We start from the raw sequence: 22,695 nt of genomic DNA on the forward strand, positions 1-22,695 counted from the left end.
AGTGTTAGCAAGGTATCACAACACCAGTTGAGTCCATGACATCAGTAGGTTCAAATGGCACAGACTACTGAAAGAAATTCTCTAATGATAATCAGAAACACTCCATGGAGCCTGTCCATTTCTAAATTTCCACAGAAATTAAGAGCTGAAAATTGTGTTACACTCGGATAAACCCCCTTGAAATGTCCAAACAACATTTATAAAACAAATGGTAAATTACACTAACTTCTTTTAGCCACAATATACAATGATTGGTTCTCAAACCTGTCAAACTGTGGGCCAGTTCTCCGAAGACATCAACACAAGAACTGCTTCTGCATCAGCACTGGCACCACATAAAATAAATACTGGAACAAATATAATTTCAGCTGGTTTTGAGGAATCTGCTTTATGCAGCAGAACCTGGGGAAGAAGAAAAATCATGACAGAAAAAAATCTGCATGTTATTCTGTGTGTTTTTATGGCAATCACCCACAACTCTGTCTACTACAATTTACACATTTACACCCTTATCAACCATTTAAAAGCCATCATATATTTACTGTGCTTGTTTTATTTTTTACATCTGTTAACTGTAATTACAAAGTCATTTTTATTTTATTTTATTTTTTATTAAATAGGTAAAGACATTAAAAATAGCAACACTACTTTATTGCATTAAAACATTTGGGGGGAGGGTGTATTATATTGTAATACTAATCTTTATTGTGCCATATTCACACACACACACACACACACACACACACACACACACACACACACACACACACACACACACACAAACACATTCACACACAGTATTTTTTTGTTATTTGTAATAATAATTATTTATTATGTCTTCAACTTATTCTATTGTTCTCCATTTTTATCAATTTTCCTTAAAAATTTTTAAGGAAAAACTGCACACCTTGCTGAAATATGACAAGTTTTTTGGATAATTGCTCTTCAGCACAGAAGAGGATTAGAGCCACTAGGGGAGAAAAAGTGGGGATGTCTTATTTTTTTCAGATTTCTGAGAAAATATTCTGAAAAAACAAAAAACACATCCCCACCTTTTTTTCTCCAGGAGCCCTAATCCTCTTCCTATTACTTGATTACCTTGTGAAAAAAATATATAAATATATTTTTTACGTGTCAAATTGTGTTATCTTTGGCATTTTTAAACCAAAGAATTGGAGTAAATTGGAGTAAATTATGCATTATTGTGACAGACTGCTAGAAACAAAGAGCCTAAAGAAACATTGGTCTTTTGCCAGGTCATGTTATGTGTAGACACAATGATGCTTCATACCTTTCTCATTCTTAAATAAGTCAGTTTTTGCAAACAAAATGTTCAGGAATACTGACTGGATTGAAAATGACTGAAAAACAGACTGTTTTTTCAAGTGCTCAAAACCACTTGAAAAAACTTTATTCTAAGTTTGGCTGCCTGGAAGCAAAATATAAAGAAATGAAGGCTGTTTCAAGACTTTTGCACATTACTATATATCAGTATTAAGATAATATTTACTCTCATTTTCAGATCTATGACAGAGATGAATTAACATTTGATATGATGCAGTTTTTAAGAAACTGTATCCAACTGACGGAGAAATGAATCGTACACTAACCACGTGGTCTATAATAACACAGGTGGGCTCGAGGGGGCGGTGGTGGACTGTCTGTCAGTGATTACATGGAGCTGTGAAGTCACGCTTGGGTGAAGTTAGTAATGATTCATCTCCTCGGTTTAAACGTTAAGCGGTGCTCTAGGGAAACAGCGTCAGTTTAACACCACCTGAGCGGGTCTGGTGACCTTTAGTTGTTGCGAGCCTGGACAGAACAGCGCGAGGAAGGTTAGCCGCTTTAGCTTGAGAGCTCCGGGTGACGGCAGCCGTCAGGAAGAGGCGTCACCGCCCGCACCAGCGCCAGTCGGAGCAGGGCACGAGGGGGAGACGGTCTGCGGCCATGGCTGCCCTCGGTAACACGGGGGCTACCTCCAGTCCTATGGTGATCCTGGCGCCCAAAACGAAGACGAAGAAAAAGCACTTCGTGCAGCAGAAGGTGAAGGTGTTCCGGGCTAGCGACCCCGTGCTGAGCGTCTTCATGTGGGGCGTCAATCACTCGGTGAGTCGGTGTTAGCTAACGTATCACTAAATGCTAACGTCCGTGCTAACTCAGTGTTAGCAAGAAAGCTAGCCAGAGTACAGGTAACATCCCCGGACAGGTGAGGGTGTTAGATCGAAATCTGTCTGGTTGAGTGGCAGTACACGTTCACCTGGAGAAAAACACGGATGTTTACAGAGCTGCACAAACGGTGGGAACTTGTTTTGCGGCACACAGGGCTGAAAGGTCTTTATAGTCGTACAGTTTATTTACAAAGCAGGTAAATTTGATTCTGTCCTGCTGAAGTTTCTCACGAGTGAAAATTATTCACATAAAATCCTGGCTAAAGAATTCCCGGTGTAGTTTAATATTCATGAACTTTCAGATGTATTTATTATTTGAAGGGGTCACAACACCTGTCACAATTTCTACATAACAGATGAATGAATGGCATAAACAAACATAAAAGACAAGTATACATTAATACAAGAACATTCAGACTTGGCACATACGGGCTATAAGACCACAGAAACCATCTGTGTTTTGACAGCCTAAAATTAAAACTTTCATATTTCAAGATGGGTTTGAATTCCCCCTTTAAAATGTGTCAAACAGGGGAGATCAGGGTGGTTCTAGTCTGTTGTGTTTGGGTGGGGCGCTAGAAATAAAGGATAGGGAACTGGTGAGATGAAAACTGGAAGTTTGAGCAGCTGACTACTAAAATAAAGTAATCTCTCTCTGAGATCACTGTCTGTCTCTTTCCACACTATCCCAGCATCGCTGTATGATGGCTTATATAGGGTGAAGATCCTCAGTTAAAGTCTGCATGTGGCTCAGTCTCTGTAAATCTTTTGTGCATATCTCAAAATGATTACAAATACAAAAGGTGCATCTTTGAGGGTGGGGTGCACATGACCTCACAGCGTTCCTTCAGTCTTGCCACACCAATGGGTCAGTTCCTGTAAACAAAAATAATGGAACTGTGTAAATGAACAGATTCCTGGTAGAAAGCATTTTTACGTTTTAAAAAACTTCACGTAAAGGCTAAACTTGCTGAATCATGCAGAAACTCTGACACAGCTGTCAAATAATGACCACATCTTAACAATAACAGCCTTTAAATTTCAACTAAAATATTGGAAACACGTTACAGCTCAAATGTCTTATTCTTCTTTTTATTCTTGTCCTACTGTTCAATGAATGTGATGGGCTGCTGAGCATTTTCTTGGAGCTATTGGTGGACGCGTTAATTTATAAACTGCACTCCATGTTTTATTCAGTAGGACCTGAAACTAGTGAATGAGCCCATAAAGCCATGAAGAAAGTGTTTGCTGAGGTCACAGAGCAAATTAGCAGAGATCCATGCAGACTTTTATGCGTTTTACAGCATAAAGAGGTGCCTCCCTGCAACCCAGAGTTTGCCTGTGGTTTTGAGTAACAACAGGATTGCTCCACTCTATACTTCATTTATAAAAGTAGCTCATTCTTAACTACAAATAATAATTTTTAAAAAGTGTCAGATTGACAGAAATTTTTAAAAAGTAATGAAGTAATTTTAAACTAAACATTTGATGCTGCTTTAATCCAAGATATGAGCAATCTGGTGCTTTTTCTCTTCTTACACGAAAGACATTTGATGGCCTCATTTTGGATTCTCTTAAAATGATTAATGAGCCGCTTTAGTTGTGCAACATCAGAAAACTGACAAAAGTCCCCACAGTGCTGTCTTACAGCTTGAGAGTTACAAATGTTTGTTTTCTAAATCTCTTCTAAAAATCTATTTTTATTGCCTGACTTGTTTTCTCTTCATTTGGCTTGTTTCTTGTCATTTTCAAGCATTTTTAATCATTTTCTTTTGAATGGTTAATGTATTTTTAATCTTTCTGTGAAGCCCATTGTAACATTAAGATCAGTTTTCTTTCATTGCTTGTAAAGACAAAATGATATTTGTTAGTTGTGGGTTTGTTTCAGACACTAATGAATTCTGTTTAATGATTGCCTCTTTTTTTTCTGCAGATTAATGATCTCAACCAGGTGCCTGTTCCCGTCATGCTGCTGCCCGATGACTTCAAAGCCAACACTAAGATCAAAGTCAACAACCACCTCTTCAACAAGTAAGACTCAGAAATGAGCACATTTTCACATGGAACAGATTGAAATATATAACTAGTCAAGTGAAAATGTAACTTGCTGACCCCTTGAAGCTTTTGAGAAACTACAAAAAACCCATCAGGGTATAAGTCAGTGATAAGACTGGATGTTTGTGTTGGACTGTAGAGCTGGACAAATGTTTTGGAGCTTAAATTTAGTGAGAAATAAATCATGTTTGTCTTAGAATGAGTTAAGTTTCCTAACTTCTTCCTCTCACAGGGAAAACCTCCCAGGACATTTCAAGTTCAAAGAATACTGCCCTCAGGTCTTTCGAAATCTAAGGGAACGGTTTGGTATTGAGGATCTGGACTATCAGGTGTGTAAAGTTGAGTCGTTGGCTGATAGTCACTGATGATACTGTTGATACTGATGGTGCATTCAAAACAAACATGAAGTTTTTGCCTGGCTTGAGTACATAAACAGTCTGCGCAGCGAAGAGAATTGACCTGAATTTGCTTTGGACTACACAAAGACAGCAAGTATTAGTTGTAAATCTCCTGGCACCACTGACAATCAGAAATGGAGGATGGCTGCATTGAAGCCATTTGAGAGGCGGAGCTTTCATTGGTGGTACTGCACGTTTGGGGTGAATGCACCATAAGGGATGATCGTAGCTTGTTTTCACAAAAAATGACTGAAATTACTTCTTGTCATTAGTACTTTACCTGTGTTGATCCTGTGCTAACCTGTGTGACGTTTCCAGGTGTCATTGACTCGCAGCCCACCTTTCAGCGTTGATGATCAGGGAGAAGGCCTGCTCCTTAACTCTTACGACCGGACGCTGGTGGTTAAGCAGATCTCCAGCGAGGATGTGGCAGACATGCACAACATCCTGTCAGAGTATCACCAGGTATGGTTATAGCATGGACAGAGTGTGTGTGTGTGTGTGTGTGTGTCAGGTCAGCCAAACTAGTGATGTCTGCAGGCCATTTAGACGTGTAGAAAGCTTTTCTGGCCTGCCCAAACCTTTATTTACAACTCTGATCAGCACACGAGTCATTGATTAATTTTAATCTTCTGATTAAAATTTTGATTTTTGTTGTTTGAGAAAATGAAAAATATTATGTCATTTTTAAATCCCATGGGTTTATTTTCTTAGTTCTTTCTCTTCCAAATGTAATTATTTATAGTATTTTATGACATTGAAAACTTTTTTTTTTTTTTTAAAGATTATTTACCTTGTTTTCCTGGCTTGAGATTAAATTTCATGGAAGCACTGGTCTGCATATAGTTGAGGCTTAAGAGTTTGTGTTGGCTCACCTTACAGAAGTCTTTGGCTTTTCCTGTTATTTTTTTGAAGCTTTAATTAACAAAACTGTATTTAAACCCTCCCAGCTAGTTTCTCAGACTTGGATTAAACCTAAGACTAACACTAAAAGAAAGGTTTGAACATCGCAGTTGCTTTTATTCTAGGGCTAGGCTTATGGCATGTCTGGTAAACTAAGCCTATATATTTTTATTTTGTAAACCTGAGTCTTGGTGATTTTGGATGACATTCTTTTTTGGGTGCCAAAAATTGTATATGCAGGAAAAAAAACTTTATTTATTGTTAATAAGTTTACACGCCACATTTGTTTGTGGCTTGTTTGTTTGTTGTTTGATGGTTACTTTTAAAAGGTCTCTGCCTTGTTGTGTGAAACCAGTGTCATTAACTGAAGTAGCTAAAGCCTGTCTGAAATGTAACTACACGTTACATTGCGCCAGTTTGCACGAGTTTTAGTCAAGTGTGACGCAGTTAGCCATTTCTGGTCCAAATGCCTCTTCAGATCATATTTAGATAAATACTTGCACAACACTGGCGGTTAAATGGGTGTAAATTCCTTCAACTACGATCAAGTGATTAGTTACAGGTGCTAACATACCATCTAGGTAACCATGAGAAACAGGTTTACTAGCAGTTAGTTTCTAAGTTTAACAATAAACGAAATCCCAAAAACCAAAACCCAAGTGGTTTATGGGACTATTTTTGTCTTTCTTAAGACACACACACGTACAAACAGACAAAAGCCTGTGTGGTGCTGTGAGATTAGATCCTCCTGTACCAACACACGACACATGCAGAGCCAAAGATGGCTGCAGATGTCTGTCAGAAAGTCTGTGTGGAGTTCCTTCAAAACAAAAATAAAAATGAGGTCCAGCCAGGTAAAGTTAGCACAACACAGGTCTGTGACAACTCTGCGCAGGTATTTCAGGTATTTGAGATGAGATGCGATCTTTGAAGAGTTGGTGAAGAGTTCAGTGGAAATCAAAGTGTTTTTGCCTGAAGTCCTACATTCCTATTGGCTACAGCTAATATCAACAAAACAACAATGGCAATGTCTGTTGCAAGTTTTATGGTTTTGGTTAAATGGTTTCAATAAAAATGCACTCTGAAGGTCAGTGACGTACAGCCCTATAAATGCTGATGAGCAGATTAGCCAATGTATACCTGTGGTGTATCAGAGATAACAGTATCCACACACTCAAGTCAGTGACTAATATGATGTTGTGTGGTTAGAGTAATTTGTTGCAGAAAAGTAGCGTTACTAGGAGGAGGCACTGATCAATCAGTGACTCTAGTTGTATGGTTTGAGCTGATCTGCCATGACAGGAGACGGCCGATTAGCCTCTAAATCAGATTCTCATTAGACTGAGCTACGGCCGACATGTGCCTCTCGGTACAATAATAGATACAGAGAAAAACCCAACAATCATATGACCCCTTATGAGCAAGCACTTTGGCGACAGTGGGAAGGAAAAACTCCCTTTTAACAGGAAGAAACCTCCGGCAGAACCAGGCTCAGGGAGGGGCGGGGCCATCTGCTGCGACCAGTTGGGGTGAGAGAAGGAAAACAGGATAAAGACATGCTGTGGAAGAGAGACAGAGATTAACAGATATGATTCAATGCAGAGAGGTCTATTAACACATAGTGAGTGAGAAAGGTGACTGGAAAGGAAAAACTCAATGCATCATGAAAATCCCCCAGCTATTGCAGCATAACTAAGGGAGGATTCAGGGTCACCTGATCCAGCCCTAACTATATGCTTTAGCAAAGAGGAAAGTTTTAAGCCTAATCTTAAAAGTAGAGATAGTGTCTGTCTCCCGAATCCAACCTGGAAGCTGGTTCCACAGAAGAGGGGCCTGAAAACTGAAGGCTCTGCCTCCTATTCTCTAAGAAGTATTTAAAAGTATATAAACCATTGATTTGACTCTGGAAAAAAAAAAAAGGGGGGATATGAATTCAGTTGTTCTTCTATGCGTCTTCCTCATCGTGCTAGTGCAGCAGCCAGTACTATCCCCACGCAGCCATTTGCCTGTTAATTTTGCATCTCCTTTACTTCAGAAAAGTCCAGACTCTCCTATGAGGGCTGGCTTTTGTGATCAAGCTAGTTTTGAAAACACAGCGCTGTTAAATAAGCCTCGTTCTCTTTAAAAAATAAGAACATTAAAATGGTGAGTTAAACAAGATTATGACATGATGTTGATGGTGAGAGAGCCTAATGATATCTCTGTGTGGAAGCTGAGAGTTTTTAAGCTGACAGTGTTTGTGCTTTTTTTCATTCAGGCTGTGGAGAATAGTTATTTTATGCAACTAATGCTTAAGATTTGGTTTTTAAAAAAAAAAAAAAATTTCAAACCCATCCTGTTTGTGGATCATAAAATTTAATTCATACACATTCTCTTCCGAGGAACAGAGTTTATTTGATATTGTAAATGTCAGTTAATATTTAACTCGTGACACACATTCTTAACAAAAACAAACAATTATATACATATACACACATTCAGTTAAGTCAGAGATTAACTTTGATTTTGATCTTAGAATTTGATGTGCAACAGACGGTGTAGATGTCAGGGCCTTTTATTGTGAAAGGAAGAAACAGGAAGAAGCCCTTTCTGGACATTGTTAGAACAGGTATTGGATTTTGGCAAAATGTTAATAAGAAGACAGCTGAGCAAACACTAATTTTAGTTAAGTTTATGCAAATTCATGTCCATACAAAGTTAGACCAATTTGAAGGCTGACTTGCTTCATATTATCTTTTTTTCCCCATCCGTCCATTTTCTTTCAATTATCCAGTTTAGGGTCGGGCTTCAACCTTTTTCTAGTGTCATAGGGTGAGGGGCACATCAAGAGACTTTTAACCTCACATCTTTACTGAAAGATCACGTTTCCTTCAACAGTAATCTGCTGAGAAGCTGCAGGAAGAGTGACATTAATAAAAGGGTGACATGCAAGTTGGAGACTGTCCCAGTTGTTTCTTTTTCATCCTGCAGTGCGACTATAAATAAACCTCCCCATGAGCATCTTGAGTCCTTTCTGCCTGCTGCTCATTCAGTCAGCCCTGAGTCTGTCTGTCCATCTCACCTCCTGTCTGCTTTCCTGAGCTGTGTGTCTGCTGCTGCGTGTGTCCTACTTCACGTATTTTCTCTGTCTCCTTCATTTGGACCTTTGCAGCTGAAAAAAACAAAAGCATTTGTCCTGGAGGTCTGGAAGTGAGCATTTCGTGCAGATTATGAAAAGGATTATGAAAACAACTATTTATAGATTTGGCAGCAGGCTGGTGCTGTGAGTAAGAAAATAATTTCTTATTGTCTTGAATCATCCTTGATGGAGATCCTGGATTTGGTTTAAGGTGTTTCTCAGACACTCAGTCAGGCCGCTAACCTTCCTGTGGGCGGAAAGCCCAACTGGAAGACGATATCCTTCCGCAGACCAAAGCATTTCTCATCATCAAGGTTAGCCAAGGTTGTTCTTTTTGTTTGTTTTTTTTCTGTTTCAGTCACAGGACACCTTTGCGCACAGGGCTGAACAAACACGCTCCTATATTGTTGGTTTATTAAAGATATTCAAATGTTCATATCACCACATCTGCGTTCATGTAAATATCAGAGTACATTTGAAGGGGAGATTAGAGCGGTGACATGCTTTCTTTCCTGTTTTGTTTGTTTACGTCAGGTTTTATTTACCATTTGCCGTTCGGCCTGGTGCAGCTGAGTCATGTAGATGATTCAAAACTAGATCTCACTTCAGGCTAAACAGTCCACTGAGCAAACTTTTGGCTGCTTTGGGCTCTCGGTGGAATGTGTAGCCTGTGGTTATGCAGCCTACATAAAAGTGCGAGGGAGATGAGGAAAATGGCAGCTCTGTTTCAGGGCGTTTACTTCATTCAGCACTGAATGAACTCATTGTTTGTGTGTTCTGCATTTTAGTTTGTTTTGTAGATCAGTTTGTTTATTGTGAGTTTTCTGGAGGATATTTAACTTCTGTGCTACATTTTTAGCCTGCAGAACATTTGTTCGCTTGGACCGGGCATGAGAGCTTTGACTTTACTTTAGCATTACTCAAATGAATTTTGACCATATTTTGGGAGAGGTCTTTTGGCAGGTGTAGGGATTTTGTCTTGAGGATCTGGTCTGTTGATGCTGTGATAGACTGGTGAGCTGTCTAGAGTGTACCTCGCCTCTCGCTCTACGACAAGTGCGATGGGCTTCATTGGCTAAACGGTCCAAAAATAGAAGGATTTTTATAGCAACATTTTTAAATGCATTACAATAAAATTACATTATATTTGCTCGCACACATTGTAGTCTAGTCCTGTGTCTTTGTCAACCAGTAGTAACAAAAGAAAGAGTGCTGCAAAACAAACTGTCAAAAAGAGCGTCAGCATAACAGTGATGTGCATCCAGAGAATGGGCAACTTTCTTGTTTCCAAATGTTTCCTGGCGCCTGTTTATAGTCAATGTGTTGACCACACATTGGAAATGCAGATTAACATTTTATTTGAAGTAATCCGGAAACTCATGATATTTGTTTGTTGGGTAGGTATTTGCATTTTGGTTTGGGGTTTCATGTATTGGTTTATTTACAGCGTGGGAAAAAGATAGTTTAAGCGTGTGCATCTGCCACTCACACCATCATGATCATCACGATTCATTTCACCTTACTGTTACCAGCTTTGTTGCTAGATAATCTTGTGATAATGAACAGTTGGCTGAACTTGTGTAACTGGCTTCGGTTGGTGATAGAGAAAGCAAAGGTGATGCCTGTGATCACTTTGCATGTAAATCTAACAGCACAGCTTCTGTGTGTGTAGTAATTTTGACAACACCTTCAAAACTTTAACCTCCCACACTGTAGACTCAATGAGCACTTTATTAGGAACGCATGTACACCCGCCTGTTCATGCAGTTATCTAAGAATGTTCTCTAGATACACTCCAGGGTGGGGCTGGTTGGGTGAGGCACCACCACATTGAGATGTTTTATATCCCACTGCTTATGGTGCATGTTTTCTTGGTGTGTTTCCAAACTGTTTTCATTTGTACACATTACCAGTTTTTCTTAACACAGATGGGAGCGGTTAACTGACTTAGCCATAATTTTGAAATGCTTGTGTGCCACAGTGAATCAAGTGAGTGTAAAATATGAAGGCTACATGTAGTCAAGGCTTCAATTTGAACTTGAATTTGACACAACATTTATCGAGTTATGTATAAAAGTCATGCAGATAGCTGAGCTGAACAGAAAAATGTTCCACATGTATGCAAGCTGCAGATCCTCTGACAGCCTTGTGGTCAGAAAATGGTGTTAGGACACGAAGAGAGATGTCTTTTTAACACTGTGAGCGTCTGTTGGTCTGATGGGACACTGAATGAGGCCAGTCTGAGGGAAGCATCTATTTTAACTGACTGCTATAGCGAGTGCTGAGCACAGCTAAAAGTCTGACCCTGATACACTCAATAATTGGCCTCCATCAAAAGCGACCTTTAACTTGTGAAGTTAACATTTGGGTTTGTTGATAATCTTTTGAGTTATCGATGCTAGATTTTTGGCCCATTCTCAAGTCAAAGCAATTGTTAATTCAGTAAAAATGATGGGCACTGTCATCTTACTACAGTGGGCGTGTCCTCTACCTACTGATGTGCAAACGAAACTCGATGCCTCAGTAAACACTTTGTAAACGGCATTCGGTGTATTTTTCTCAGGAAAGCTGCCGTTATGCACAGCTGCTGAAATAAGTTGTTCAACCGGTCTTAGTGCAAAGGTCTGTCTAACTTTAGTTTGTTGGTGATGGAGTACCAGATGAAAACAAGAAGTACTTTGAGTTTCAGCGTTTCCCATGCATGCTTGCGAGCCAGCCAGGCTTATTAATGACTGCCCAAGTATATTTTTGCTTGTTTTTTATGTGTTTCCATCTCATGTTTTAAAAGTTCAGTTGCTACTTACCAGCGCAATCACTTCACCTTTTGTGTTTCCTTAGCGACTGGGTCCCTAGCTGTGCCGCTGCTGTGGCAGTCCTTTATCATTCAGCTGCTTCTTCGGCTGAATCAGGATTTTGTCCAGCTGTTGGATGAACGCCTTCTCCAATCACTGCATGGCTGCTATGCAGCTGCAGTCCAGAAGAGTGGAGTAAAAAGCAGAGTTTAGACTTCATCAATTTTTTTTGTGTGTGTTTTCAACAACATGGACACCCAAGTTTGTAAATGAAATAATTCTAGAACAAAGCAACATAGGAGTTTTAGATTGATACTACTAGGAGGCTGAGAGGTACCACTGGCTGCTACCAGTATTTTGGAAGGTTGTAGTTATCGTTAGATTTGCGTGTTTCTCCTTTTTATGCAACAACATTTAATCTTGCAATGCCACGTGTTTTTTTTTTTTTTTTTTTATCAGTCTCACACCTGGTGTAGTCTTCCAGGTTTGTTCTTCAGTGGCAGTCTGCAAACACGTTGTGCTTGCATTACAGCTGGGGGGGGGGGTCAGAGAGTAGGTTTACTTTATCCTGAGACATTTTGGCAGCCAAACCAAGACGATATTCAGGAAAATAGTTGGAAGTTTACTAGAGAAGCAAATAATATTATATTTGCATTAGGGCTGCCACGATTAGTCGACTAGTCACGATTACGTCGACTATCAAAATCGTCGACGACTGATTTAATAGTCGACGCGTCGTTTGAAGCTTTGTAAGATCACAAAAGACGCAGGAATAAGTAGTAGGATTTAAGAGTGTAATAACGGACTGAAACAGGAGATGGCAGCACTGCATGTACAAGGATGCCAGCTGCCGTTAAACCCCGAAGAAGAAGAAGTAGCTCTGTCCCAGAATTCATAGCGCAGCCCTGCACAGTTTCCAAAAATGGCGGCAGCTAGTTAGTTTTAATATTACTCTTATTATTCTTTCTGGGTCACAAAATAAACGTTTAACATATTTTCAGGGGAGAATGTAACTGTGTAAACCTCAAATATCTGCTCAGTTTATCACATATTTTCAAAAGCGCTCCGACATTTTCGGAGATGTCTGTTAACCACTAGCTCGATAGCTAGCCGGGGGGAAGGCTCACTAGAGCCTGTGAGAACACCGGACTCCCGGCAAATCGTTTTCAAACCCACCGCCGTCTTTCGCTACTCAGGTTAAACATACATAAGTCACTTAGATAACTTAAAAATGTTATTGTTTGGCTTTTTTTTAGTATTTTATTTGTTCCTGAGTAAATCGGTTTGGCTGAGATTAAAGTTATAGTTTTTACACAGCTGAATAAACGTCAAGCAGACAACTGATTATCAGAAGTGTGAGATGCTCGAGAATATACTCCGATGTCCCGTTATATTTTAGATAACAAGGAGTTTATTAAACTTCACCGAAACAATCTGCAAATTTCATTAAAATTTAATAAACTATCATCTTGTCTTTATTTTTAGTTAGCACATACTTTAAACACTTAAAGCTGTAAGCTAATGATAGTTATATAAGAGCAGATGCATGCTGGTGCAATAAGCTGTACGTTTTACGTCCAATGGATGCAAGATCTGATTAGTCGACTAATCGCAAAAATAATCGGTGACTAGTCGACTATCAAAATAATCGTTTGTGGCAGCCCTAGTTTGCATGCAAATCAGCATAGGTACAACAAGGGAAAGTGAATATTTTAAGACAAGGATAGTTGGATAATCTGGTCTTCAAAGCTAAAGAAATTTACAACATCAGATTAGGTAATCGTCATAGTCATCTCAGGCAAAACAGGGGTGGTAATCTCCAGGAATAACATAATGGCACTCTGACGTTATTGCCTCCAGGTTACTAATGATGGCCTTAAATTGATTCAACGAGAGCAGTTCTCTAAGCTTTAGCAAACCTTCAGACAGGAGGAGCTGCAAATGCAAACATCTTTGTTCCATATTCAGCTCAGGCTTTAGGGACAGATGGAAGGAATGGGTCTTGACACAGAAGATAATGGCTTTCCACACTTTTCTGATGGATCAGTAAGAAACAGGAGCAGACCAAGCGTGGCCTTGTACATAAGAATATACTCGTGTTCTACCCAAGTGTTCAACACATAATGATGTGTCAGGGCTTTAAGGTTTATGATGAATCTCATTTCTCCACGAGAGACGATATGAAGCATTGCAAAGACCCAGGAGAATAAGAAACATCGCCGTACTCAATTTCAATTTTCAGTTGAATTGAAATTGAGACATTAATTTCAATTTCTCCAGCATAGGCATAAAACTAGAGTCATTAATCGCTCTTGCTTCAAAAGAGAGTTTGAATGTTTGAAGCTTTCAGTTTTTGTTCGTCGTGTTTGTGAAGTTGTTTCTGCCGTTGACATTAATCCTCTTTTTCCACCTGTCATGCAAATTCACAGTCATTTCCTCTTTGCAGCACATAGTGAAGTGTCACGGCAACACGCTGCTGCCACAGTTCCTGGGTATGTACCGCGTCACCGTGGACAGCGAGGAGACCTACCTGATGGTCATGAGGAACATGTTCAGCCACAGACTGGTGGTACACAGGAAGTACGACCTCAAGGTGAAGAGGAACTGCATGGCATTCTGACCTTTTTTTTAAATCACTACTTCTCATCAGTGATTCACAAATTAATGAGGAAGTCGTGCTAGTTTCCACAAGTTGAGATTTTGGAAATGGTCCAAATTTTACAGTATGTTTGTTCCTCAAATGTATAGAGATGCTTTGAGCATTCAGATAAAAAACCAGCATGTTTTCATTATTCATAATTTTATTGGAAAAACAAAATGATTATCCAATGAATAACTGGCCATTTAATTTAGTATTTTGCTCTTTAAAATGGTTTCTCACTCTTTCTGTTTGATGTATCAGTAGTAATATTAAAAGCAGTTTCTCTTTGTAGGGCTCTCTGGTGGATCGGGAAGCAAGCGACAAAGAAAGGGTAAAAGAAACCTCTTCCTTTGTCCTCTTTTCATATCATTATGTTGTTTTCTGTCTTATCTCAAAGCCAAGAGTCCTCCTGAGATGTATAACTTATTTATTTACCCCGAAGGTCAAAGAGCTCCCTACCTTCAAAGACATGGACTTCAGGAACAACATGCAGAAGGTTTATGTGACTGAGGAGGAGAAGGAAAAGTTCATGGAGAAGCTAAACAGAGATGTCGAGGTGGGTGAGCGGTCTTGTTGTTGTTGTTTCTCTCCTCTGCCACACAGTGGCAGTATCAGCCCGCTGAGGTTTCACTGCTCCTCTGATGCTGTTTAGGAAATATTAAATGTATTTACTTAAATTACTAGTGAAGGAGGAGAAGTTTCAGTGGAAGAGGAAATTGCAGATCTATCATGTTTAAGAGTTTGAAAATCGAAGTTGGTATTCTTTTTAAGCTTGGTTATAAAAGCCTTTTAGAAAATGCTGTCCTCTCCTCGCTCAGTTTCTAGTGAGGCTGAAGATCATGGACTACAGCCTGCTGCTCGGCATCCACGACATCGGCCGAGCTGAACGGGAGGAGGAGGAGTGTGAGGAGGAGGTCAAAGAGGAAGATCCAGAGGCAGAAAATGGCCTTGTACCGGGTCCTACGGTGGGCTCTTATGGCAACTCTCCGGAGGGAATCGCTGGTTACATGTCCTCCGTCAAGCCTCTGGGGCCCGGGGAGTTCGACCCCTATGTGGACGTGTATGCAGTTAGGAGCTGCCCAGGTGAATACTGGTGGGGAGGGGATGCTTAAACCGGAAAGTTAGCTGACTGCATTGATCAAACCAGTACCAGTGACTGTTTTCTGTCTTCATTTTATTTTTTAAACCAACACCAACCGTTTGTTTCTACATCTTTTGAGTCATTCTGTGATGAATCAATCAGTGCCTCACAATCAGCCGATTGTCTCTGGCATGCAAAATTATGCCTTAGTGCTATAAATAGTTTATGAGCTACAGGCTCCAAAGTACATGGGGGTGGGTTTAGCACTCAAGCTGGTTTATTTCTCCCTGCATTTTTGAGCCAGAGCAGGAGACGGTCGCATAATATTTAGGGATTAAAATAAACATCTGTTTAAAACTTGCACCTTAACTTGTTTTTGTATTCTGCAATTTGTTGTGTGACAAACTTTGAGCGTGAGTATTATGGGATGTGTCATGGTTCAAATAGTGCTGCACCAGTTTAAAGGCTATGACACAGAGGACGTTGACTTTTTTTTACCCGTCTTATTCCTGTCTGGAGAAAACTACCAAAGGTCATATCAAGATGTCGGAAGGTGGCATATGAAACGTCTCCTTTTTACCTGTTTTCTCCAACCAGGCAGGTTGTCTGTTGTTTAAAAATAATTTTTGAATAAAGTCATATTCTAATCCTTCTAATTGTTGTTTATTGCTGTGAAAAGGAGAAACATGTTCTGTGTAACAGCCTGGAGATATCACCCTGACAACTTTAGATCCTGAAGAATTTTTTTTGGAAGTTGAGCATGCATATGAGCCTGGTGTTTCCGATTTGGTTGATTTTCTTTCTTTCTTTCTTTTTTTTTCTTTTTTTTTTACACTGAATAAGCCTTTTACAAATGACTGTAAAGTAATAATATAGCTGTAGTGGTTCTAATTTTAATATCTGAACAGGGAGCTTTTGGTTTGATGCTTTTTAAATGAGACCTGTGACTGCTGCTGTCACCACAAGCCTGGTAAAATAATCCGGATTGTTCTCTGCCTTTTAATCTCAGGAGCCCCTCAGAGGGAGGTCTACTTCATGGGCCTGATTGATGTGCTCACGCAGTATGACACCAAGAAGAAAGCCGCTCATGCAGCAAAAACTGTCAAACACGGGGTGAGTAGCACAAGAGAGGTGGAGGGCTGCTGTCAGCCACTCGAAACACTGCCGTACCCGTACGGAGGTCAAGAAATTTACAGATGAAGCTGGTCGCTTAGATTATTGTAATTCCTTGTTTACTTGCTTATATAATGCCTCCCTGAAACGACTGCAGGGTGTTCAGAATGCTGCTGCTAGGCTTTTGACAAAGTATCCCAAATACTCTCATGCCACTCCCCTGCTGATCCAACTGCATTGGCTCCCTGTTAAGTTCAGGGTCCATTTTAAGATTATAATCATGACCTATAGGGCCCTGCACGGTGTAGCTTACATCAGTGATGATCTTCTTCCTTATCGCCCCACCAGGTCCCTGAGGTCTTGTGACCAGGGCTTGCTGGTTGTCCAGCATACAAGGTTAAAAACTAAAGGTGACAGAGCGTTTGTATCAGTGGCTCCCAGACTCTGGAACTCGCTCCCTTTGAGTTTGAGAAATGTGGACTCAGTCATTTCTTTTAAAAAGCAGTTAAAAACGTATCTGTTTAAACTTGCTTTTGGTTGATTTTGTTTGTTGGAGGTTGTGTGTCCATTTCTGCTTCGGTGAAGCACTTTGTGATTTTTATCTTGAAAGGTGCTATATAAATAAAATGTTACTTTACTTACTTTCTGACAATGTTATCTATTTATTTGTCGTCGTTCCCCCCCCCCCCCCCCCCCCCCCTCTGTTCCAGGCTGGTGCTGAAATCTCCACAGTCCACCCCGAGCAATACGCCAAAAGGTTTCGTGATTTCATCTCAAACATATTTGCGTAACACTGCCACAGGTCGATCCCATTGAGAGCTAAAAGTCTTCTACTATAGACTAAAACTAGTATGCACACACACAGGTCATTCTTTAGAGTTGGTGATCTGAGGCAAGACTTAAGTTGTAGCAATATAATATACTACTTCTGATGCATATATTTATTTTTAAGATGTATTTCTGTAGATGTTAACACTTAATGAAATAACTCTGGAGCAATAGGGTACCTGCTGTTGATCAGTGTTGAAAGTGTTAAACTGCATCTGTGTAAGTTCAGATATTATGTGTCTCTTTCCTCTGCTTTACTTTGGTTTTCCAGCTGTGAACTTAACTTAGATTGTTTAAACTTTTGCTTTTGCAGAGGATTAGATGAGAACACTAATTTCATGTGTGAAATAAATATGAGATGTTGGCTTAAAGCTTAGAATAAAGGCAGGAAGTAGAGGGGAATGGGTTTCATAGCTCTTTCCAAAAGTAAGAAAAATCTGCTTATATGCACCTCTAAAGCACCACAGAGATAACCTTGTGGTTAACATCTCTGGGTTGGACGATAACTGCTGATTGACGATACATTTGCAGATGAGAGGTTTCTGTGTGAACGATCCATCAGTATCTGAGTGTACTGACTCAGATTGAGGCAGACTTGAGGCACCGCATCAAGTCTGGTTTACAGATACCCCCTCAAAAAAAAAAAAAAAATGTCAGCGAGGTTTATTTCAAGCAAAAATTATATTCAAAATTGTCCCGAATCTCAGTTTATTTATTTATTTTTATCTCAGTTTATTGAACTGGGCTCAAATCTGGTGACTGTGAAGGCCGTAGCATAAGATTTGCATCATTCTCATGAGAGAATTCAGCGAACCCTTGTGCTCTGTGGAAGGAGAGAAATACTTCATCACATGAAAAGACAGCAATCAGTCAGAAGAATTTAGTTTGGACTTGCAGTGATGCTTTCATGTCAGTGTCAACTCACAGCCATCCCAAATTGATCTTAAATGGTTCAGTAAAATAATAACCTAGTTTAAAAAAAATCTACAAAAGATGTATCTCTTTTTTGAAATAGATTTTTAAATAAATGATAAAACCACAACTTAATTTTCTTAGACAGGTTTTGTCATTGATGAGGTTTAGAGGTGCCAGTAGGCAGATGTTCTCTCAGCAACAAAACATATTCCCTACACCCTGTGATCTTAATGAAGATTGGTATTAAAGGCAGTAGTACACTAGATTCTGCACTTGAAGAATGTTATTATTTATGTATAGATGGACGCCATTTGATTTCCAGTGCCAAATGTGTGGGATCAAAGCTTTATAAAAGCAGGATTTGCACTTTGAATTAGTGTTTTGCTGCTGAGCAGGTAAATGAAACGCAGTTTGAGCGGATGAAATGCTGATTTCCACCAAAGCCTCCATTAGACTTATCATTAAAATGTGTAGAGCAACGTTGTCACAGTTAAACGACCAGAAAGAAGAAAATAGAAAGCATATGGGACGATTTGGCCTGCACACATCTCTTAGCCTGTTAGAACATTGGGTAGTTTGAAGGTGATTTATGAAGGTGCAAATATTTAAGGATCATTCCTGCCTTTAAAAAAAAAAATCATGTGTTTTTGATGTTGTTGTTGTTGTAAAATAAATATGAAAACAGCTTCTGAGAATGAGCCCATCCGTCATGATTCTGACTCCTGGTGTAGTATTTTGTGTGTTAAAATGACCGATATGAGTCACAGTAGCATTAGGATTATGAAGTATCATGTGTGTAATGTAATGGTATTTGAGATTTAGTGATAACCAGAGTACCGTGTGAACGTTCTGGATATAAACACTACATTTCAGTCGCTCAGCCTTACAGCAGTGGGATATTAAACAGCGTTCCTGAACAGTGACAGGGCAGTGATACTCTCTGTATGATGCCTCATCTACTCCATGATTGCACATGTATTTTTACAAATCAGCTTTTGGACCAAAATATATTTTACCAAGAATTTCTGGAAAGTGTTTGACTCATCATTCTTGTGTAACTCTGTGTGCGTGCGTGTTGGTGGGTGTGTGTGGGGGTTGGTGGGTGAGGGGAGAGCTGTATGCTCACTATCTCAACTTCTAAATGTATAAAAATGTGATAAAATGAGGGGGGAAAAGATTTGAGGTTCTACTGTTTCAGCTGCTCCTTTTAGGAGTTGCCACAGCAGATCATCTGCCGCCATCTCATCCCATCTCTAGCATCCTCTTCAGTCACACCCAACACTTTGCATGCCCTCCTTCACTACATCTATGAATCTTCTCTGTGGGCTTCCTCTTTTCCTCCTGCCTGGCAGCTCCATCGTCAGCATCCTTTGACCAGTGTATCCACTATCCCTCCTACATATGTCCAAATTGTCTTCAGCTTGGCTCCTAACTTTGTCTACAAGCCGCTCAACCTGAGCTGGCCTTCTAATCTTGTCCGCCCTCGATTACTCCCAGTAAAAATCTTAACATCAGTGCTTGAGATGGAGTGAGTACAGCTGGTTTTATTCTCCTGCCTTCTATCTCTAATTCTTTAACCATTTAATAATGGATTGCATTTATATAGCGCTTTTCCACTATTCATTCACTCTCACATTCACACACTGGCGGAGGCAAGCTACAGTTGTAGCCACAGCTGCCCTGGGGCAGACTGACAGAGGCGAGGCTGCCATATCGCGCCATCGGCCCCTCTGGCCATCACCAGTAGGCGGTAGGGTGAAGGACACAACGACCAAGACAGACAGAGCTGGGAATCGAACCGGCAACCTTCCGGGTACAAGATGAGCTGTGATAGCTTGCTTGGCAGTTTCCAAGGCCTTACGTATGGGCAGCTTGCTGTACTTCTTAGGCACCCCTTTCTTCATCGCACCTTTCTGCAGCTCTGATAATTGGCTGACTTCCCTCCGTGCTACCTTGATCTTGGCTCCTTCTCCATGGAGGGAACTGCTGGCTGTTCATCTTGTAGCCAAGCATCTCCGTGACCACTGCTACCGTGGTGTAGATCAGCTGGTTAGTTCCCATGATGGTCTCTGTAGGGATTGTCCGTAACGCTGCATTCACATCATCTAGTAGACCTTCAGAGGGTAGTCTTGGTACCTGGCTACGGAGGGTCCAGGTTTCCAGCTTCTCAGTGATCCCATCTTTCAGGTCACACTCAACGCTCCTTCTGTCAAACTTTGACGTCTTGGCTCACTTTTGCTGTAGCATTTGTGTTGTATATCATCAATCTTCAGTTGTGATAGCAGTTCTTTTTTTCAGAATGTTGGAACGCTGGGCCACTAATTGTTTAGATGTTGGATATTGAAGATTCCATAGGTCCCACATCCTCTTCAAGATGTTCCAAAGGCGTATAATGTTACTACGACGTTATCCAGAGCGAGAGAGGGAGATGGATATAGATATACATAAAGCCCATTTTTCAGGCTCATAGTTGGTGTTTTGGTCTCTACCATGTAGGCAGTTGAACCCAGAAGTGTATAAAATACTAGTATTTCACTCACTAAAGCTGAAGCACAAGTATTTGGAGCTCAAAATAATGGGGAAAAACACTGAAAAAGCCCTATCAGCTGAGGTGATCATCTTACAATACTCAGTCGGTAACCATCCTAAGAAAAATGAGGTTGCATATGGGCTATACAGTCAAACGTTTGCAGACATAAAGTGATAAATCTGCAAGTGAAAATGTCTTGGATTAGAGTTGCCAGCAGTGCGAGTAAATGGTTACCCTGGAGGTAGTTTGTTAGTGGGTAAGTAGTATTTTGCAGGTCAGAATAATCAGATAAAGCATAGGTGTTGACATTAGAGCTGTTCTTAGATAATGTGATGAAGGTCAGGGGCTGCTTTTTGTCTCACTGTTTCCAAAAGATGTGTTTCTGCTGACTAGTTCCTTCCTGTTTCATCAGCAGAGATCAAATCTGCTGACTGGTTCCTCCTTGTTTCACCAGAAAACCGAAGGGGGGCCCAGTCAACAGGATGGGCACTGAGACAGAAAGAGGGAGCAGTTGAAGGGTCAGTAAGCAACAAACTGCTGACCACCCCCAGAGACAGTAGGAACGTTGAGTCCAGAGAACAGATCCCATTAATCAGTGTGAATCGTGGCCAACACAAACGTTCCTGCATTCTCTCCGTATATTGCTGACCTTGGTTTAGCCCAAACTGTGAGGCCAGGGCTTATCCGGGCTCACTCATCAGGAGCCGTGCACTGTCCTCCACCATCCCTCAAGACCAATCTTAACTTTCTTTTGTCCCAGTACTTCAGTCATTAAATCACCTGATCCATAACCACAAAGATGAAGCCAAACTCTCTTTTAAGAGTGTTGAAATGTTGTGATGATGAGGATGTGTGCTTCTCTAGATTAAAGAGCCCCCTTCCTCAGTGAGGCTGGGGTGGCCCAGGGCTCCCACCTCGCACTACACTTGGCAAATCGCAGCACAGAGTACGGCTTCCTGGCATTGTTCTCTGCTATGTGGGGCCTGTTTATACTATTTCTGCATTCTTCTTACTGGCGTTATACTTACAGGATCATGTGAGATAACTAACAAATGCATCCTCCCCCTCCATCACTCAGTCAGTGCAAACCCTTTAACCACTTAAGCCAAGGCTGTTGAAAAGGATTCTGCCTGCTCGACTTTGTTGTATTTTTTGTTTATTGCTGGAAGGCCAGTTCAGCAGTCTTCTACTACAAAAGTATGCTCTACATGTAGTCTAGCATTGTCTTGCTGAAATACACAATACACAAGGCCTTCAGTCAATCTGTGTGTCCCTGCCTCCACTCCGTGTCTTCACCACAGCCATTTCCATGGTTTTCGCGAAACCTGGTACGATCTGTCCTCCAGCATTTCTCTCCTTAACATCAGACCTAACCAACACCACCTCCGTTCCCTTCATGTACATGTACATTGAAGTGTGCGCTCTTACCTCTGGACACTCACTTCATCCAACTTACTCCAGAATTTCTCTTTCACTTCTGACATCCAACCTGTGGGACACAGGGACTGACAACATTTAACGTAACCCTTCAGTTTCTAGCTTTAAACTCATTCTTGTCTGACACCCTCTTCATCTCCACAACACTATTCTCATGCCATTCCTTCAAGGTTAGGGTTATTCCATTTCTCTGTCTACACCACTGGTGTTAAACTCCAGTCCTCAAGGGTCGATGTCCTGAAACTTTTCCATGTGTCCCTGCTACAACACACATGAATAAAATTAGCAGGTCATTAGCAAAACTCTAGAATTTGACTGAATGCTGAGGTGGCATTTCGCCCATTTGATTTATGTCACAGCAGCTCATGATTTAATGAACATGGTGCAATAAAACTACTTTTAGAAGGGTTTTCTAAATCCTTACATTTACCTCAGTAGGGTTAGGGGTTCCCACCTCAGCATGCAGTCAGGTTCTGCTATGAACTACTAATTTATTCAGGTGTGTTGCAGCAGGGACACATGGAAAAGTTTCAGGACACCGGCCCTCGAGGACTGGAGTTTAACACCCCTGGTCTACACCATGGCAGAGCAGCTTGAATCCACCTTGAGTGCTCCGGCCTTGCTTCCCTTCCAGCTGGTAAAAACCGAATCATGACCATTTTAAATAACAGGCATCCAATATTAACTTTTGGCCTTGTTTCTTGTGCATAGAGATT

At 40.6% G+C, this 22,695-nt stretch overlaps 1 protein-coding gene across 2 annotated transcripts; it reads left to right on the plus strand.

Moving 5' to 3' along the window:
• Window positions 1–1,643: 1,643 nt before the first annotated feature.
• pip4k2ca (phosphatidylinositol-5-phosphate 4-kinase, type II, gamma a) lies at window positions 1,644–19,038 on the plus strand. 2 transcript variants are annotated; one of them, XM_063464495.1, is made up of 10 exons: window positions 1,644–2,106; window positions 4,102–4,199; window positions 4,456–4,552; window positions 4,940–5,086; window positions 13,881–14,027; window positions 14,368–14,406; window positions 14,518–14,631; window positions 14,894–15,158; window positions 16,166–16,269; window positions 16,980–19,038. In XM_063464495.1, exons 1-10 carry the CDS (start codon window positions 1,948–1,950, stop codon window positions 17,058–17,060), a joined length of 1,251 nt encoding a protein of 416 aa, XP_063320565.1. In that variant the 5' UTR covers window positions 1,644–1,947; the 3' UTR covers window positions 17,061–19,038. The 2 variants fall into 2 exon arrangements, with proteins under 2 accessions (XP_063320565.1, XP_063320564.1); XM_063464494.1 differs by having other exon boundaries at window positions 14,368–14,631.
• The last annotated feature ends 3,657 nt before the right edge of the window (window positions 19,039–22,695 follow it).

This window comes from Pelmatolapia mariae, linkage group LG20 (assembly GCF_036321145.2).
Source record: "Pelmatolapia mariae isolate MD_Pm_ZW linkage group LG20, Pm_UMD_F_2, whole genome shotgun sequence".
Classification (NCBI taxonomy): domain Eukaryota; kingdom Metazoa; phylum Chordata; class Actinopteri; order Cichliformes; family Cichlidae; genus Pelmatolapia; species Pelmatolapia mariae.

Excerpts from the sequence above, each read along its gene's own strand:
- pip4k2ca (XM_063464494.1), top strand. The coding sequence starts at position 1,948 with ATGGCTGCCCTCGGTAACACGGGGGCTACCTCCAGTCCTATGGTGATC. Across the intron at positions 4,200-4,455 it reads AACAACCACCTCTTCAACAA|GGAAAACCTCCCAGGACATT; the intron begins GTAAGACTCAGA and ends TTCCTCTCACAG. Across the intron at positions 5,087-13,880 it reads TCCTGTCAGAGTATCACCAG|CACATAGTGAAGTGTCACGG; the intron begins GTATGGTTATAG and ends TCCTCTTTGCAG.